Source organism: Simochromis diagramma, unplaced genomic scaffold (genome assembly GCF_900408965.1).
Source record: "Simochromis diagramma unplaced genomic scaffold, fSimDia1.1 OVJJ01000205.1, whole genome shotgun sequence".
In the NCBI taxonomy this organism is placed as follows: Eukaryota; Metazoa; Chordata; class Actinopteri; order Cichliformes; family Cichlidae; genus Simochromis; species Simochromis diagramma.
In genome coordinates, this window is record NW_024386782.1 from 12,374,120 (window position 1) to 12,393,873 (window position 19,754).

Sequence of the window (19,754 nt, forward strand, 5' to 3'; positions counted from 1 at the left end):
GCTGAAAGCTTTGCAGAGTCCAAAGATGCCGAAGCTGGAGGAAAGCATACAAGCTAACAGCTTAAGCTAGTTAGCTGTAGAAATAAAGATGGATTTCTTTGAAGAAGCTTAAAATAAGAATAATGACATTGGCCAGTAAAGTAACTTTGTATTAACAATTCAAAGCAAAAGCAGTTTCTTACTTTATTATTTTTTATCAATATAGTCTAAGGAACACAGTCACTTACAGGCTTTAAATATCTAACATGATCTTATATAAGTAGGTTTGTTTTTTCGGTTTCTGTTATATAAAAACTGAAGATTATAAATTGAACCGGATCTCAGCAGAGGGTAAATACTCTACCAGACTGAACTGCAGAGCTATTAAAACAGGAGGTTTCACTGCTGTGACACTAGATGTCAGTCTTTACAAAGCTGCTGCTTGTGGATTCTCTTCTTGCAGCCTGTCTCCTTTTTCAGCTGGCTGCTAGTCTTTTTTCGTTTTTGATGCAACAAAGTGTGGCCTTATTTCAGTGATCAGGAGCCCAAAGCACGCAGCACAGAGAAATACACATTTTAGAAACAGACTGCCCGTTCCCTGCAGGTACATGAACCAGAAGATGCTAAGTTTCAAAGCATTTAGCAAAGGGTGACTGAAAGAAAAAGCTTTTCACCCCTCACATGTGGCTCCAAGGTCAAAGATACAGATTCAGAGTATCCAATTTCAAACCATAGCTAAGCACAGTTTTATATCTCCGTGCCACTCTTTTAACAACTCCATCTATTTCCCTAAAAATGCAATATTTTATGAGAAGATCATGGGTGCGTGGTTGAATTATTATCAGGAAAGATGATCTGAGCTATGTTTCCACATAAACTTAATCAGCCATGTCATCATTCTCACTCCATTTACGTAAATTGGAGATTTCATTATCGAACAGTTGGTGGTTAATGTGAACTTAATGGCAGTTAATGTGATTGTTGAGGTCATAATAGATCTAATTAACAACATGTCTAACAATGACAGGCCTGTGCAGACGAGCTGCTTCTGCTTGACTATTGTCATGAGGTTCAAGTGTCTGTCTGTGCTGAAATGTTGGGAACCTCTTCTCCCTTGCGTACCCCACTGACCTAGATTTCAATTGTTTTCGGCCCGAGACAATGGGGGGGAAATGGTTTCATAACTGAACACAATACCTGGGTGTTTTTCAACACGATTGTTGTTAATGTCGCATTGTAGTGTGAGTTTGTGCTGTGCATTGTGCGTTTTCTCAATGTAACCTGCTCAAGCAGCCAACCGCAGAAAAGCCTGTGAACCCCTCAGTAAATCATTTGTGAACTGTTCAGCAGATGATGTGCATCCATGTGAATTTCTGCAGAGAAGCTAGTATATTTCTTGCTGCTTCTAACAGACCTCTCATATTTCCGCAATAAAACATTACTCTCCTGAGGAGTGTGGTGCTTTTAGTATCGATTGCAGAGAAATATATTTTAGTCAGTGCTTCACTGAAGGCCTGAGACAGATGTAGACCACTGAATAACCTTAGATACCAACAGGTCCTAAAACTGTACCAGCTACACTGATCTGTCCTGAAAACTGGGGAAGCTAACAATCTTAAAGTAGTCTTTTATTCACTAGACCACAATCTGATCTTAATTTTGCTTGTATTGTGATAAAAAAAAAAAAAACAGTTTTAAAAATACTGTTTAAATCCTGTCTTTATTGTGTCACAGAAAAGTGAAATTTCCGTCCACTGTCTGGTTGAGGAAAACATTCAAGAGAGTCGCCAGTTTTTCCAGGAGGGGATATCTCACTTTCACCCATGCAGTGTTCAGAGAAACTGCAAAACATGAGCCGTATCTCATACTCTACATGCCTCAGTTAACACGTTAAATGTTAAAGTTCATGACAGCAGTTATAGAAAAAGACTGAAATAGCTTGTTTGGAAGGATTGTCAGCAGAAAGCCTCCTAAAGAGAAAAAAATGTCTTATGGATAGATGAGATCAAAGTGAAGATGTTTGGTCATGGTGCACAGTGCCACATTTGGAAAAGAAATCAAATACGGCGTACCAGCACAAATCACACCAGCTGTCAAGCACAGTAGTGGAGGGATGTTGATTTGGGCTTATTTTGCAGCCACAGCACTTTACAGTGTTAAACTAAAAGATTCTAGAGTCAAATGTGAGGTGTTCTGTCTGAGAGCTAAAGGTTGGCCCAAATTAAAATACAAAGGACAATGATCCCATGCACAGCAGCAAATCAGGCCTCAGCCTGATTGAAATACTGGAGATCTGTACATAGGAGAATGTCTGTAAAGCTCAATGAAAAGAAGCAACACTGAAAGGCACAGTGGGAAAAATTTCTACACAACCATGTGAGAGACTGATAGACACACAGTGAATGATTGCTTCAAGTTGCTCATGAAGCTGGGGTGTGCTTAGTTTCTCACATGACTACACAGAGTCCTGCAAAGCTTCTTTCTTTCTTTCTTCTTTCACACTCATAGATCCCAATAACAACAAGCAGAATGACAAAACCTTTGCCTTAAACTGAAGATCCTGAAATGTGTCAAAGGAACCGTTGGAGAACAGAACATCACAGATGTAGAAGTTGGCAGGGGGAAAAAAAGAGAGCGCTCCATGTTTGGTAGATAGATGAAGGAAGATTCATCAAAAGGCAAATTAATCAAAGGACATCAACAGCAAATGGGGAAGGGATGAAAGAGTGCCGCCCGTTTGTTCACTCCCGCTCTGCTCCTCCCGAACCTGCTCTCTGATCTCATCATGCCGCACGAGTGCATACAGGGGGCTGGAGCACAATGAGTACCACAAAACATATGCACATTAACAAATGTCTAAGCAAAGCTTGAAAAAGAAGAAGTGCAATTAGCGCAGTTTGTTTAACTCAGAGTGGTTTTTAAAGTCTCGTGTTTTCATATTTGACTGTTTGCGGTTTTCCAGTATCAAAGTGTTTGAACTTACGTAAGCAGAAGCTTTGAAACATAAACACACAGTCACACACTAACACATTCTATATGATGCTGTTAGTGTGAACTGTCAGGGCTGGGTTGTGGCAGCAGTGGACGGCCCTCTTTGATAATGCTCTGCTAGATTGGGCAGCCGCTCTTTTTATCATTCAGCCGGTTAGTTGGCTCAGAGTTGACTCCAATTTGTACTCCTCCTTTGGGTTTGTCAGCAGAGACCACTTTGTCCGTCCATCTAGACTGTGGCTCCATGTTGTCAGAACATGTTGAATTTTGGTTTTATTCAATATAATCACTCTTAAAAACTACTAAAGTTGGTTGTTATACCCCAGGAAGCTAAGGTAATGGGGGGAAAGCAACACAACTTGTTCAGTTTGAAAAAGGAGACATGAGGGTAAATTAGCCAATTAAATACATTTTTCTTACTAAGTAATCAAACAAAAGCTGCTATCACGATCAAAAGAAGAAAAGCCCAACAAAACCTAGAAGCTGATCAAAAGAGTAAGTCAAAACAGTTGAAAATTGCCAAAACACCCTCCTTGCCAAAACACACACACAGCTCACAAGCTGCAACACAAAGGCGCTCTAGTACTGGAGCTTGCCTCTCTGTGGCCTTAAGTACTCTGGCCTAATGGCTGGGTAGTCAGCTGTATAGTCACTGGTGGCACCTAAGGCTGGAAAAGCCTCATTCACAACCAGAAGTTAAAGCAGGCAACTCAGGTGGTACATGTGCAGTAGCTGGGGTTGGGTGAGAAATGAGCTCAATCAGTGGACCTTAACAGATTTGAGCTAAAAGGTTAATAAATAAATAAATGACAAAAAGAAAACACTGACCACGAAAATAAATACATATCTGATTTAAAATGATCGGTAATGGTCCAAAGAAGTTATAGAAACAGCTGAAACAGCCCACTTAAAGTGTGGCAATCAGTTGAAATTGTTGATGGGATGGAAACTGCTACAAGTGTTTAAACTAGCTTAACAGCTAGCTGTTAAATTGATTAGCGTAGTAACAACAATTAGTAGACAAATGGTTTAAATCAAGCCAGTAGTTATGGATAAATGGTTGAAGCAGTTTTCTAACCACAACTGATAGATGGTAAGCTGATTATTTATTTCTAAACATAAAGTGTAAGTTAAAAGTAGAACAGATCCAGCTTAAAAATAGATTAAATTAGTGAGCATGTTAGCTCCACTACAGGGATTTGGGACTATGCCTACATCAGATGAAACAGTATAGCTGCTTTTTCCAGATTTTAACAGCTGGAATAGCCTTAAAATGATTGTTCACATCTTTAGATATCACTTAGCGACACTTAGCATTTATTGTTTATGCTCCTGAGTCTACACTGTACAACTGCAACTAATGACGTCACTTAACCACTGCCTTTATGCTGCATTAACCTTGTTTTTTTTAATAGGGGGCATAGTCTTGTTGATTTATTCATCTAATATTTTTACATAACAGTTTTATACTGAAGAGGATTAGGAAAAAAAAAGTGGGCACGTCTTTTTTTTTTCTTTTCCTGAATTCTGAGAAAAAAGTCAGAATTCTGAGATTAAAGTCAGAATTCTGACTTTTTTCTCAGATTTTTTTCCAGTGGCCCTATTCCTCTTCCGTAGTTTTATCCCTTACATTTCACAAAATCTTATTGCTTGCCCTGTGTGGCATTTTCTCAAAAACCTATAAATATTCATTTTAAAAAAGTTTATAATGTAACATGTCTATGTAGTAGGAAATTGTTCTGACTTTTAACATGCCCCTATTGTTTTGGCAGGTGAGAATATCACCATAATCTACAACATAATTCAAGTTGTGGTCTTAATCAAGGATTTCTCTTTTTCTTTAAAAAATACATCATGTTCCTGAGCAGTCTTTTACTGTATCTTTATGTAACAAAAGCAAAGTTCAGCAGAGAAAGACAAAAGTGATGTGAACTGACAATATTTTAATGGGGGGGATAAAAGACTGTAAGTGATCAATGGAGGCGGCATCCAAGTGATGCCCGGAGGACGGCTTTGATGTGGCCATCCTCAGAGGGACGCCTGGGACAATGCCCTCTTTGAGGGGCATGGGCAATGGCAGACACTTCCCTCTCCCTCGCTCCTGCTCTCTCACACTCAGCCTCCCTCTGTTTCCTGCTTCCTCCTGCAATACTATGACTCTTTGGTTTAGATGCTTATACTCTGCATCATTTACTATCCTTAACTGTATAACTTTCTCCCTCTTTCTATCGTATTCAGACAATTCAGACAACACCCCCTTCCTCAAAGCCCAGCCAATCGCTCTTCTTCCCCCCCTCCTCTGTATCTCTCTCGCTCCCTCACTCGGTCTTCTTTCATAGAACCAAGCCTCTTTGTAATGTCCAGCCTTGGCAAGTTGCGCCCGATTTGCTGTCACAGTCTTAATGAATTCATCTGTTTGTGTATTGGCCATGGGAGCATTTCTCCCTCCCTCTCCCTCTCTTTCCTATCCTCTACCCCCTCCCTCTTGCTTGTGGTCCCCTGAGGGCTCTATATATACCAGGGACCACTCCAGGCATCTATTGTTCCTCTAAGTAAACTTACAGACAGATGCCCTGCACCACAGTTTGGGAAAGAGCCCAGAGAGTCAGGAGGAGGGAGACAGTTAGTGAATGCATAGAGCTGCCAGACAACAAGGACCTGGAAACACTGCAGACTCATCTCCAGCTCATCTGCATCCTCTTCAGTCGTTCTGTGTGTCTCTTGCCTGCCTGCTTCTTGCCACTGTGGAGTGGAGGTCTGATGCTCTGACAGCATGCCGCTGCTGGTGTCACTGCTGCTTATGGGGCTGGACTGCTTGCTGGGAGCCCCAACAGGAAGAGAGGTCTACAGGATGCCCCAGAGTGCTCTTAAAGGTAAAACTGACCCATCATTTCTCATTTATGGCAGTTTATGTTAAGAGTGGTCACAGCTGTAGCTATCTGTGACTATATTTAGGAGAGCTTATGTCAGATGTCTTCAGTAGCAAATGAGTCTCTTGCAGCAAACAAATAGTAATGCTTAAAGCATTAATACCTCTCAGTGAGTCAAACACAAGAAGAAACATCTGGTGATATTGCTAGTCTGAGTGAGATTCACCTTCAGTTTGGCACATGTACACATCTAATAAAAAAAATCGAAAGTTTTGCTTTCATGGATTTGTAACTTTAATGCTTGAAAACAACACATTGTAAAGAGCCAAAACACAAATGTAAATAATGAGTGCTGACCAATTTCAGCACTACTCTTCAGGACCTGTTTGAAGCAGCAAACAGTTGTTTAAATTAATTTCATTTAGTGCTGTGTGACCTTTAAATCCTACAGTAGAGCACAGTGTTGAGGGGCCTCTGGCCTTCTCTGGTTGAGGTGCTGAGTACAGCAGAGCCTTCATGCAAGTGACTGGTGATGGCAGTGTGTTTGGAACAAGGGACTATGGGTCCCAGCGGCCCCGGGGGCTGCCAGCCTGTGCCCTTAGGGCCTGTCCCTGCCCACCAGCCTCTGCCCGCTCAGCCTTGGCCTTCTAATTAAATCTTCAATCAGTATTGTTGTTGTTACTGGCGTATCCTGTGATGTTTTGCGGCACAGAGGGGGGCAGCAGGGTCGGCGGCCCGATTGAAGTATGTCTGTAGAAGACTCACCAGGGCGCTGAGCGTGAGCTAGCTTCCCCAAAATGCTGCCAATGAGCTCAAAGAGCAGCATGAGAAAAAAGGGGGCTACTCACACACATACCAGAAAGCTGCACCAATTCATGTTAATGCTTACATACACTGTGTTCCCACAGCAAATGACTGTCTTCCTTAGGATGACCTAGATGTCCTTCTTTATAAAATCACTGCCACAAATTTCTCCTCAAAACAAAAATTGGGACATTTTATTGATAATAATGCAAACAAGTCTCTGCATATGTGTTCAGGAAATAAAATCTCACAGTAGAACTGATTGAGTTTGGAATTCATCCCAGTGCAGTTCTGGAGCTTGGAGGCAAATATCAGCGTATGTCATTGCACATCGGCTTGGCTGATTTATGTTGCTCATCTGTGTTTTCTTCTCTTTTCTTACATCTTTCCTTTCTCTTCTTTTCTTTTCCTTCCTGTCCTTCCTGCAGCTCTGTCTGATCGAGGCACTGTTGTGCTGGAAGCAGCCATGGCCAGTGCTCTATCCACTCTTGAGCGTGCAACGTCTGAGAGAAGCCGGGCTGAAGCCAGCTGCCGGGGTTGTGTTCCCTGTCTGTTTCAGAACTGCGGACAGCTGTCAGGGTCCTGCTGTGAGTGCAACATCATGCTTACTTGCCTGTTCAATCCTGATCACCTTTTAGTCACATCGAGTCACCGCTCCACCACCGCTACATCTTGGTGTGTCTTAGATGTCCCCTTCTTGTCAACAGCGTCTTCTTCCAATGCTCTATCAGAGCCCAGCTGTGAGGTCATCAGTAAGGCCCAGAAGCTTCAAGGTGAGGTGGAGAGGAGCTGGGCTCTGAGTCAGGCCTGTGCATACTATCAGCATCGCTGCCCACCTGGTGAGGTGGACACGGAGAGCTGCATCAGGGTCATGGGGGAGAGCTGCAGCGCTCGCGTCCTCCAGTGCAGCCTGCTCAACACAATGCAGAACCTGGAACCGGCTATGCAGACGCACGCACAGGGTGAGGGGAGACATCTTTTTACACACGCAGAGGCATTAGATTTAATTGCTTTGCATCGTTTTTCACCAGCGATGCCTGTTCTCTGTCCCAGCAGCAGTGTGCGGTCAGAGGTCAGCCACAGTGCAAAATGTTACGCAGCCTCGCTCCAGGATTGTGGGCGGCTCTCCTGCACCTCCAGGCAGCTGGCCCTGGCTGGTTAACCTGCAGCTGGATGGTGCCTTGATGTGTGGAGGGGTTCTGGTGGACAGCTCCTGGGTGGTCACTGCTGCACATTGTTTTGCTGGGTTAGTGTGCATGTGTGACTATTTTCTTTGCAAAGACAGATGAGATAGTAGTCAAATTCACAGCATTTAGCATTTGTTAAAACTGTCTTTTGACCTCTGCAGAAGCCGTAGCGAGAGCTACTGGACAGCTGTCGTAGGTGAGTTCGACATCACCAAGACTGACCCTGATGAACAGGTTCTCAAAGTGAATCGCGTCATCCCCCATCCAAAGGTAAAAATCCAACGTGCGGGATCATAGCTTTTAGTATTTTAATTAATCACCGATTTATTGATCAGGGGCAATAACAGGTCTGTCACGTCTCTGCAGTTCAACCCAAAGACATTTAACAATGATATAGCACTGGTGGAGCTGACTTCTCCAGTGGTCCTGTCTCAACACGTCACCCCAGTGTGTCTTCCTTCTGGTATGGAGCCCCCCACTGGCAGCCCGTGTCTGGTGGCAGGCTGGGGCTCCCTCTATGAAGGTGAGTTCAGTATCCTATAGACACACTGTGTCATGCTAGCCTCAACTTATTTTTGTATCCTACCAAATCAATAATGGTGTATTTTTGTCCACAGATGGCCCATCTGCTGATGTGGTGATGGAGGCCAAGGTGCCCCTGCTGCCTCAAAGCACCTGTAAGAGTGCTCTTGGCAAAGAACTGGTCACCAACACTATGCTTTGTGCTGGTTATCTTTCTGGAGGCATAGACTCTTGTCAGGTGGGCATATTAGAATTTCTGGGTTTTCTTTTTGAATTATCTTTATCAGTTACTGAAGTGGCACCACTTTAATTCATTGCAAACCATAAACTATCACCTGCAGGGAGATTCTGGCGGCCCCCTGATCTACCAGGACCGAATATCTGGTCGATTTCAGCTCCATGGCATCACATCCTGGGGAGACGGCTGTGGAGAGAAAGGCAAGCCTGGCGTTTATACGCGGGTGTCTGCCTTCTCTGACTGGATTCAGGCAGAGATACAAAGTAAGTTGTGTATTTATATCGATATAAAGTAATCTGACATAACCTCGCTTTACCGTAAAAGTAAACTCATCTGAGTAATTTGAAAAGTATTATCAGTGGCTACTCCGTAATACTGACATACTGCACTTCATCATGAAATCATCACTTCTACTTCTTCTTTTTAGAGTCATTTGGGAGCCGTGAGCCTACATGTCCAGAGCTTCTAAAGACAACTGAAATGACAGAAGAAGAACAGAGGTCAGAGTTCAGCTCTCTGTGTCGCTTCTATAAACTGACCTGTCCTTCTGGTCAGTCTGCCAGCGCTTGCAGCCGACTGGCCGAGGAGAAATGCCTCACCCGCTTCAAGAAATGCCGTGAGTACTTTTATTTGAAATGCCTGGCTCCATGAATGTACAACAAATACCTGATATACTGTTTGCGCTGAGTTTTCTGATCTTTTGTTCTCTCTCCATTCATCTAGAGTTGCACTCATTCTTGCAGACCCTGCTGGACTTGCTCCAGAGGGCCGAGGACTACATCAGGGACAAAGTGGACTTGACTTTCTTCACCCAGACTCTGCCTCAGCTTGTGGAGCATATCTACAGCACAGCTTTCACTCACACCAGAGAGAGGCGGGACCTAGGCCTGAGCCACAGTCTTAAACAGATTGAAGGTACATGACTGACAGAGGATGCCTGTCATGTTTTGCTGCTTGCTGCTGTAACAGGTGTTTTATTACTTGCAGAACAGCTAGGTGGTGCTGTGGTGCCAGCAGAGGAAGGCCCTTCTCCAGTTCCCCCAGCCTTATTCACAGACGTCGGGGCGTTGGTGGATGACTGGGAGAAATATCTGAGAAGCATGGCCGATGATGTGGATGAACAAAACCCTGACACAGATATCTCCTCCAAAATCAGGAGGCAGGAGGACAACCTTTTCTTGCAGGTGCGCTGTTTAATGCTCAAGAATAAAGTGATGCATGGTTTATCTTACACAGGTGGTTAATTACAGCACAAAACAAATCCCAGTAAGATAAAACAATGAAAATCAAACCTAGGGAGGGTTAATGTGAGTTTCTTTCAGCTACGGCTTCACTTTGTTTCCATATGTTTTAATTTCAGCTTGATCTGAACATCAAAATCTATTTTTAATGTCTCCAGACACAGGACTCCTTTCTGCAGCAGCTCGAGGGAGAATATCAATCCATCATCTCAGCTCTGCGTTCCAAACTGGACTCCAGAGCTGCTCCTCCCATCCTGCACTTGGACACAGTCTACCTTCAGGAGGAGTCTCCGTCTGTCTTTACTCCATCCACTGGAGCGCCGGACCACACCCACCCACCCTCCTCTTCCTGGGTATCACAGAAGCCTTGGTCACTTCTGACAGCGTTCATAAATGATGTTAAGAATTTAAAGGCACAAAGTAGGATTGCCACAGAAGCAGGATCGCAGAGTGAAAGCTCATTTAGTGAAGAAGCTACTGCTAATGAAAAACGGAGAGGCGCGTCAGAGGATTTGACATTTTCTGAGAATGGAGACGGCACAGAGTCAACAACTGTTCTCCAGCCAGTCACTGAGAGCGCGCCCACAGAGACCGCTGACCTCAGACAGGCTGCTGTCAAGCCTTTAATTCTTCACAGAAAATACAGGAGCCTTGTTCACAGGAGGCAAACGACCGGCGCCAACATGAAAAGTGTGTGCCACATCTTTATTCAGACAAGTTTCATTACATATATTCCAAAATGCATGTGCTCAAGTGTGTTTGTTTCCCCCCCTGTAGTTTGTCCTGGAGTGAGAGAGTCTTCACAGAAAGTCAGCCAAGTCAGAGACTCTTACAGCTGGGTGTTAAACATCCCGAGCAAGAATCTCCACATGAACTTCCAGGAGGTAAGTCCCAGTAAGATGCATGCAATATTCTTTTTGAAACAGCCTTTTAATGAGCTCTCTCCTTTCTTCAGGTGTTAGTTGATCTGGGCTCCAAGAATGACCGAGGACTTTACCAAGCGCGGGTCAGAGCTGTAGTTGGAGGACGACCTTTGACCTTCTACAGTCTTGTGGGCCTAGAAAACGATTCTTTCTACCGCAGCGTGCCGAGGATCATCGCTTTGGCACTGGAGGCTCTCAAGTCGTAACTGCTGCCAACGCTAAAAAGGAGAGATGATGGCAGAAAGCCTCTCCAAGTCAACTGAGAAGCTTTTAACAGACAGATGCGTTGAAAGCGCGCACAGACTTTACTTCTTGCCTCTGCTGTTTCCTGACTCTAAACGAAAAACATGAATGTATCAACCCACTTACTGACCACCAGTCACACCACAAGCTTTTGTATGTGGTTGTAGACGCAGCCTTGTCTAACGTATGAACCCGAACAAAAATGATAAGTTATTCATATTGTCTTTTACAAAGGTTGAGCCTCTTGTAAAGCACATACGTGCTATATATATTATGTAATGTTTATTCTTGTAATATTTATTTGTATAGAGAAAAGTATTTGTATTTTTGTAAAAAAAACAAAACAAAAATGAAGGTCTATAAATAAAAAAGTTATTAATGTTATGGGATGCTGTGTTTATTGTAAGGAAAGATTGAGTTAGCAGTAATGCAGCTTCTGATCTTCCCGTCTTTGTGACCCCACATTCATTGGTTTCACCCTTTGAGCAGAGCTTTACGGTCAGTGCAGCAGCTGTTACTGTGATGACAAGAACCTCCGTGATTTCTCTTCTTAAGATGGGTAATTATAACAGGATCCAGAAATACACCACCCTCTAGAGTCTCTTATTGTCTGTCATTATCCACAACTGGCAAGTTTAAAGGAAGTGGCACTCTTTGAGCAGCAAACAGGCCCCCATTATTGCTTTGTGTTGACTTTTGCTTCTCTAATCCTGTATTTGAGTCTTTAAACAATCGGCTGAATTAAGCCAGTACTTAACGTTGTGATCACAGACAGGTAATTTCCCAGAAAAGGAACATACAGGGGCAAGACAGCTGAGTAAACACAGATACATACCTCTGTTACATCACATTAACTCCTGCTTTTGACTTGCGTGCTTAAGTGTGTGTATTTTTGTGACAAACATGCACGTACACACACACACACACACAAGTAATGACAGGACACAAATGTGCTGGCATCCAGGGCCTGGCCACTCATCACAGACGCTGTGCTGTAAATGGACAAGACTTCCCACCTGTTGTCTTCTCTGCTGTTTGTCAGTTTTTTTTAGTTTCTGGCTTGTTGTGCTCTTTCTCTCTTTAACACCAGATCTGTCTAATCCCTCTGTTGTAAAGAATAGATTTAACTGAGACTATAAAACTGAGAGTTTTAGATATCAGTGCTGGGCCGAGTGTGTTCTGAGTTCATTACAGAGAATTACGTTCATGTAACTGAGCAACAATAGACAGGTGCACCGAACAGAATTATAATGGGACATGTTTAACACTGGAGGGCAGCCATGGACAGAGTACAATGCTCAAACTATGGGTGTGTGTCTGTGTGACAGCTGGCTATGCCGTGCTGGAAATCCACTTTTGGATTTTACCCTAACAATCACCCAGTCACCAACCCCCAACCTTCAGCCTTCCCGTCAACCCGAGCTTCGACCTCTGGTGGGAAGCACACACGGGTGCCCGAGTCCGTGCGTGTCACATTAGTGGTTGAGGGTTTGTCTGGGACAGCACTGCACAAAGACACGCTGATGGACTTTGGAGCTCCGTGCACTCTGCCACTCTTTATTGGAGTGTTGGTGTTTTGTGCCACAGGTAGGAACACTAAGGAGCTACTGCACAGTTTGAGTGAAGCAGTTTGGGTTTCTTGTTGCTGTGATTTGCATGCTGTTGTTTTTGAAGACCAAAGATGCTGCTGAGTGTTGCTTAGAAACAATATGCTTTTTTTTTTTTAGCAGTCTATTATTTTCACTAATTCTCACTGTGTTTGCATTCAAACAAAGTGCAGTACACTGAAAAGCACTGATCACCAGACTGTACAGACCATGTGTTGTTGGCATTTTCACTGGTAAATCTCAAAACATCTGTTCTATCTAAAAGATCTAATATACATTTGTCAGTGCACACAGTCCCACTCAATTTGTTATGCTGATACTATACATGTGTTCTCCTTCACAGTCGACTATTAGTCTGGTAACTACATTTTTAAAAAATTATTGAATATTTGAAATATACATTTTAATAGTCATTACTACTTTGTTTTCTCAGGCACCATAGGACAATTAAAAGCTTTCCTCCATACGACAGTTTGAAATTGTTTTTAATAACTTTTTTTTTGTTTTTTGTTATTTTCCCAGTTTGTTAGTAAACTGAAATAATCTTTTGTGCGCTGGTGGTTTTTACAAAACAAATATTTTTATAATGTAGTTGTCTCTTCATCGATCATTTGATTATTACGACAAAGTTTCTCTGGGAAATTAAACTTTTTCAAAACATTCACGAGAGACTGTTTTTACCCGTGCACTTCAGCAGTTTTTTTGTTAGGCTTCCATAACGTTGGGGAGATAAAAGAAGTAAGTAGAGATACCTAATCTTCTGGCTTAATAAGTTCTGAAGCCTACATTTCCCATCATGCAGCTCAATAGCATTTTTAATCAAATGCCCATACCTCCTATATACTAACTTCTTTCATCCAGTTTTTAAAGCAGGCTATTTGTTAATAATTTTGCCACAAATCGAAACCGCGGTAACCATGTTGTAATCTCAAACGTCACAGTAGAGCTGATGCAACTATGGAGCAAATATTCCTTATGACGAGCAGACAATGCAAGAGATACGATCGAAAAGCTGCGGGCATCATCACATAAACATAAAAATCTCTACACAAGACTTCTGGACTTATTTCAGCACGGATGCTACATCTGCTTCACTTCATAGAAGTTCCATTGTGTCCCCTTGCATCTGTGTCTCTAACAAGTTAAAAAAAATAAAATCAGATGTACTGGAAGACATCTGGACGTGCCTGAGAAGATCTTGACCAGAAGATCAGTCGAATTCAAATCTTTTACAACTTACTATCTTTATTTGCTGATTCCCACAGCTTTTTGGATTGTCTGGCTATTTTACCTGCTATAAAAATGCACAGATCGACCCTTTAAATCAACCTGCTTTGTCGTGGCTGTTCATGTTCTTGTGCGCAGCCTCGGCAGCCAACCTTGAAAGGGAGCTGTTTAAGGATTTGATGAAGGGCTACAACAAGAACGTTCGGCCCATGGAGAAGAGTGGAGACATCACTAAAGTCTCCATCAAGATGACGCTCACCAACCTCATCTCTCTGGTGAGTAGAGCTTGTCCTGGTGCGTATGATTAGCCAGTGATTACCCTCACCAAAACCATAATTCTCACATTAGACAATCAGAATACATCATTTTTATTTTTATTAAATTATTCTCCCAAGCCATGAGCAAAGTCTAACTGACACACATCAAAAATGTAATATTTTCGTCTTCAAAACGTAGGACAGGCTAGGGTTAGAGTTGGGTTATCATCTATAATGACCTCAGAGGGTTATTGTCTATGGTTGCAATGTTTACCAAACTGTGTCCTCAGAATGAAAAGGAGGAGGCCCTGACCACCAACGTCTGGATAGAAATGGTAACTTTTGGAGGTCCTTTTTTAGCTTCTTTCAAAAATACCCAGTTTATGCATTCAAAAAGAAGTCAAACCTGCAGTGTTTCTGTGTGTAGCAATGGTGCGACTACAGGCTGAGATGGGACCAGCCACCCAGGTCAGCTCTGTATGGGAACATCACCTCTAGTCTGCGTGTCCCCTCCAAAAGCATCTGGTTGCCTGACATTGTACTGGAGAACAAGTGAGTGAATCCACCTTCAGATATGAATTTTCCATTGAGATATGAGTTTTAATGGTTAGGCAGCCATCATGATACGTCTCTGAGGACTTTTTTGGGCTGTTAGTTGAAGCATTCTAAAATATTAATTAACAATAAATTCATTTTCAGGATAAATGGGAACATTAAAAATGCATTTATACAATCACCCATCAAATCATAGTTGATTCTGATATTTGTTTATTCAGAAGACCTGTGGGTTAAATCAGGTTTCTCTGGACTAACTAGTCTGCTTAAAGCGTTGTAAATGCACCTAAAGTACTTTGAAAGTAAACCAAACAACATGTGGGAGGCGAAGAAAGCATTCACCAAAGATGTAGCAGGCTTTTTTAAAAAAAACTTCGGTTCTGTTTTCTTTGAGCTGCACCAACCCTAGTGAAAGGTAAACATTACATCGTGTTTCTAAAATCTCCTTTCCTCTGTGCTCGCCGCAAAAATGGAAGCAAAGGGCAGAGTTTAGGTAAAAGAAGTCATGAGTGAATTTCAGATAGCGCTTTCAGGTTCTGCACTCTCACACTGTTAGAGGCAGATTTAGTTTTTAATACTATTGCAACCATTTAAAAACACATATTATCACATTATGATGACAGATGTATTTGTTTCCAGGTAAAGTTTCTCTTATCTAAGCTAAATCTACAAGCCTGAACGTGTGAAATTTACACGAATGAGGCCCGATGTGTGCATGCGTGCACGAATGTATGCAATAAACTGCAGATAAACCATACACCATCTTTCTCATCTTCCTTCTGGTCCGTAGCATTGATGGACATTTTGAGGTAGCTCTTTACTGCAATGCACTGGTGTCTCCTGATGGCTGCGTGAACTGGCTGCCTCCTGCTATTTACCACAGCGCCTGTGCCATCACTGTGAACTATTTTCCCTTCGACTGGCAGAACTGCACCATGGTCTTCCGGTAAGAGATCAGATGGGACTTGATCTGTACAAAACGCAAGCAATCACAAGTCTGTCACCCCCAACCGGTCAAGGGAGATGGTTGTCCCTCCCTCAGCCTGGTGCTGCTGGAGGTATTTTGTTAAAAGGGAGTTTTGCCTTCGAACTGTCACCAAGTGCTTGCTCATCGGGGGTTTTCTCATTGCTGGGGTTTTCTCTGTATTATTATAGGCTCAACCCTTTATGTAATTTCTTCTTATATAAATAAAATTGAACTAAAGGCCAATGCATGACATGTAAAAAGAATCCAGAGTGTCTAAATCAACAGCAATCAGCTTCCTTCAGTCATGTCACCTTCTTGCTCTTCCGATGAAGGTGTTGACTGGTCGACTCTGACCGCATGTTCTGTGCCATGTGTTCAGCTCGCAGACTTACAGCGCCAATGAGATCGAGCTGGTTCTCACAAAAGAAGATGACGTCACATTAGAGTGGGTGGATATTGACCCAGAGGCCTTTACAGGTATTTGAAGAATAGATTTGAAATTAGTGAACACAATAAAGACATCCATTGGTTCATATAAAGAAGAAGAAACTTTTTTTCTTGTGATAAAAGACTATTAAAGACTTTTATTTTGTGTTTTTTAGAGAATGGAGAGTGGATTATCAGACACAGACCAGCCAAGAAGGTGATCAACACTCAGTACACCAAAGATGACCTGGAGTATCAGGAGCTGGTCTTCTTTCTTATCATTCAGAGGAAGCCTGTCTTCTACATCATTAACATTATTGCTCCCTGTGTCCTCTTCTCCTCCCTCGGCCTGCTAGTCTACTACTTACCTGCCAAAGGTTCTTCTTCTTACTTTGTGTAAAGTGTGATCATAAACCCATCAGGCATAACATCATGACTATCTGCCTAGTACTGTAGTGGTCCATCTTTTGCTGGACTCCACTAGAGCCCTGAAGGTGTGCTCTGGTATCTGGCACCAAGATGTTAGCAACAGATCCTTTAGTCCTAAAATGTTTCATGGCAGGGCCTCCATGAATTGGACTTGTTTGTCCAGTACATCCTGCAGATCCTCGACTGGACTGAAATCTAGGGAATTTGGAGGCCAAGTATTCCTGAAACATTTTTGCTTTGTGTCAGGAAGCACTATCCTGCTGAACGAGGCCACAGCCATCAGGGGATACTGTTTCCATGAAAGCTTTTTCATGGTCTGCAACAATCTTTACATAGGTGGTATATGTCAAAGTAACATCCACATGGATGGCAGGACCCAAGGTTTCCCAGCAGAACATTGCTCAAAGCATAACACTGCCTCCACCAGCTCACCTTCTTCCCATAGTGCATCTTGGTGCCAGGTGTTTCCCAGGTAAGTGATGCACACACACCCGGCCATCCACGTGATGTAAAAGAAAAAGTGATTCATCACACATGGCCACCTTTTTCTATTGCTCTGTGATCCAGTTCTGACGTGCACATGCCCATTAGACTGGGGGCATCATGCAGCTATGCAATGCTTCTTCCTTTTAAAAGGGAGTTTTGCCTTCCCACTGGCACCAAGTGCTTGCTCATAGGGCGTTGTTTGATTGTTGGGGTTTTCTTTGTATAATTGCAGGGTCTTTACAATTAAAGCACATTGAGGCGACTGTTGTTGTAATTGCAATATAAATAAAATGTATTTGAATTGAACTGTAAGGAATTTTGGAGTGAATATGTAGGTCTGAAGTCCCATATGCAACAAGCTACGATGGACTGTGCATTCTAACACTTTTCTATCAGAACCAGCATGAACTTCTTCTGCAATTTGAACTACAGGAGCTCGTCTGCTGGATTGGACCCCACGAGCCAGCCTTTGCTGCCCATGTGTCAGTGAGCCTTGGCTGCCTATGACCTTGTTGCTGGTTCACCACCGTTTCTTCCCTGGACCACATTTGGTCTGCAGACCAGTAACAACTCATAAGAGCTGCAAAATATGAGATGCTCTGACCCAGTCGTTTAGCCATCACAATTTGGCCCTTGTCAAACTTGCTCAAATCCTCATGCTTGCACATTTTTCCTGCTTCTAACCTCAACTTTGAAGACAAAAAGTTTACTTGGTCCCTAATATAGCCCTTCCACTAACAGGTGCCATGATGAAGACATAATCAGTGTTATTCACTTTACCTGTAATAATGTTGTGCCTGTTGATGTACGTAGACAGTGAGTCAGGATTTTATTCATACTTTGACCTATGATCATAGAAATACAGTGACGATCTAGCCGTTGATGCATACATTAGGTCAAAACTGCACCACCCTGACTGAGTACTGGTTTTGGTTTTACAGCTGGTGGTCAGAAGTGCACCATGTCTATTGTGACTCTTCTGGGCCAGACTGTGTTCCTCTTCCTCATTGCTAAGAAGGTTCCAGAGACTTCTCAAGCGGTGCCTCTTATTGGAAAGTAAGCGGCTGACTTCCAGATTTCAGCTCAGAGTTTTAGGTTTGTGTTGAAAATGATACGAACATTTGACCGCAGGTATCTGATGTTTGTGATGTCGGTGACCACCATGGTAGTGATAAACAGTGTCGTAGTCCTCAACGTATCCTTGAGAACCCCAAACACTCACAAAATGGCAGACAAAGTCCGGAAGGTGAGGCTGTGTCTGAATCATTTGAATATCTTTTAAAGCTGCTCAATGAAGGGAACACGTCTATTTAGCTGTGATTTCATCTTAAACACCGTGTCACCCTCAGATCTTCCTAAACATCCTGCCTCGCCTACTTAGGATGCAGATGCAACCCTGGACACCAAACGCCGGCCATGCATCAGAAATGAGAAATGGTGGAACTGTGTCTGCAGGCAGGAATGGTGTCCACCTGGTTCCCTGCCGTCGCCGCAGCTCTATCACTGTCATCACTAAGGCGGAGGAATACGTAATGAAAACAGCTCGGTCTGAGCTCATGTTTGACAAACTCAGAGGGAGAAATGGATTGATGAAATCAGTGCTGGAGAAGCTACGTAAGTATTTGAAAGAGTTTGTTACACATTCTTTTTAAATTATTTGTAAAACTTTTGACAGTTTAGGTTATCCTTTGAAATGCATAAATATAACACATAAATATATGGCTTTTTGTGAATATATGACTCCAGATGATGGGCTGGAGGGGGGTACAGCACAGCACCTTGTTAATAGTCTAGCAAAGGCCAGTCCAGAGCTGAAGCAGTGTGTGGCTTCCTGCAAACACATCGCTGAGACTGCAAGACAGCAGAATGACTTCCAGAGTGTATGCTTAACCATTTTACTCTTTGCACATTTGCAATGGACATTTAGATGAGGTCTTAGTTGGGAATGCCAGAGCTAATAGCAATGTATCATCTCACTCAACCTCAGGAAAATGAAGAATGGTTCCTGGTTGCCCGTGTCATCGACAGGGTCTGCTTTATTGTCATGGTGTTGGTGTTTTTTATCGGCACTATTGGCATCTTCTTGATGGGCCACTTCAACCAGCCGCCCTCTACACCTTTTCCTGGGGATCCAAAGAAGTATCTCCCTCCACTACACAACATTACTGCTGTAGCAGGAATGGAAACAAACGCCTTAGGGTGAACCAGGGAGAAAATGTTTGATGTTATCACTTTAGCCAGAGTGAGAATCTGACAGCCTTCATTAGTGATCTTTCACTAATGACTATGATACAAAGAATGGAGAAGATGCAGCTGTATGTGTTTTCTGCACAGGTGCCTGCTGTGGGGCTGCGGACGATCACAGAAGCAAGTACAATCCACTGCACCATTGTGTGAATGCATACTGTATTAGCTGTCCTGGCTGTTGAGATTGTTTGTGTTGCATTTAATGCTGTAGAAGATGGTCTCCTTACTTACATCTCAGTGTTTGCTCTAAGTGCTGTTCATTTTTAACAAAACTATGGGCACAAGCCACGAGACATGGTGTCGACCACAGATTTCATTCGTTGTACGAGAATCTTTCTTTTTATCAATAAAAGCATTTTAATTGTATGATTTTTGTGACTGAGTCCTTTTTGAGGCCAGTGGAAAGTTTCGGCCCCCACCCCTCCACTCCCAAACCTGCCACTGAAGCACAAATATCCTGCACAGCCCCCCTCCTCTGGAAGCATTTCAATTACATGACTGAGTGGTGCCTTTCTACCCCAACAAAAGGCAGATCCGGCTGGTTGGGATGGAAAC

The 19,754-nt window shown here is 42.9% G+C and overlaps 2 protein-coding genes across 2 annotated transcripts; both read left to right on the forward strand.

Moving 5' to 3' along the window:
* Nucleotides 1-4,873: 4,873 nt before the first annotated feature.
* prss56 (serine protease 56) lies at nt 4,874-11,341 on the forward strand. The gene is made up of 14 exons (XM_040021846.1): nt 4,874-5,843; nt 7,073-7,231; nt 7,352-7,606; nt 7,701-7,890; nt 7,993-8,101; nt 8,198-8,354; nt 8,449-8,591; nt 8,695-8,854; nt 9,019-9,207; nt 9,315-9,506; nt 9,579-9,775; nt 9,991-10,522; nt 10,610-10,716; nt 10,788-11,341. The coding sequence occupies exons 1-14, from the start codon at nt 5,744-5,746 to the stop codon at nt 10,959-10,961; spliced, it is 2,664 nt and encodes an 887-aa protein (XP_039877780.1). The 5' UTR covers nt 4,874-5,743; the 3' UTR covers nt 10,962-11,341.
* An 896-nt stretch (nt 11,342-12,237) lies between these two features.
* On the forward strand, nt 12,238-19,565 carry chrng (cholinergic receptor, nicotinic, gamma). Its single transcript, XM_040021849.1, has 13 exons — nt 12,238-12,585; nt 13,971-14,107; nt 14,380-14,424; nt 14,517-14,641; nt 15,435-15,590; nt 15,991-16,088; nt 16,214-16,414; nt 17,894-18,008; nt 18,084-18,198; nt 18,302-18,566; nt 18,699-18,832; nt 18,940-19,194; nt 19,287-19,565. Exons 1-12 carry the CDS (start codon nt 12,333-12,335, stop codon nt 19,153-19,155), a joined length of 1,860 nt encoding a protein of 619 aa, XP_039877783.1. The 5' UTR covers nt 12,238-12,332; the 3' UTR covers nt 19,156-19,194; nt 19,287-19,565.
* The last annotated feature ends 189 nt before the right edge of the window (nt 19,566-19,754 follow it).

Bases quoted from the DNA above. Each gene is read 5' to 3' on its own strand.
- prss56 (XM_040021846.1), top strand. From the start codon at position 5,744: ATGCCGCTGCTGGTGTCACTGCTGCTTATGGGGCTGGACTGCTTGCTG. The intron at 9,208-9,314 runs GTGAGTACTTTT...CCATTCATCTAG, and splicing joins CACCCGCTTCAAGAAATGCC to AGTTGCACTCATTCTTGCAG. The intron at 9,776-9,990 runs GTGCGCTGTTTA...TAATGTCTCCAG, and splicing joins AGGACAACCTTTTCTTGCAG to ACACAGGACTCCTTTCTGCA.
- chrng (XM_040021849.1), top strand. From the start codon at position 12,333: ATGCCGTGCTGGAAATCCACTTTTGGATTTTACCCTAACAATCACCCA. The intron at 12,586-13,970 runs GTAGGAACACTA...TCTTGTGCGCAG, and splicing joins GTTGGTGTTTTGTGCCACAG to CCTCGGCAGCCAACCTTGAA. The intron at 14,642-15,434 runs GTGAGTGAATCC...TCTGGTCCGTAG, and splicing joins GACATTGTACTGGAGAACAA to CATTGATGGACATTTTGAGG.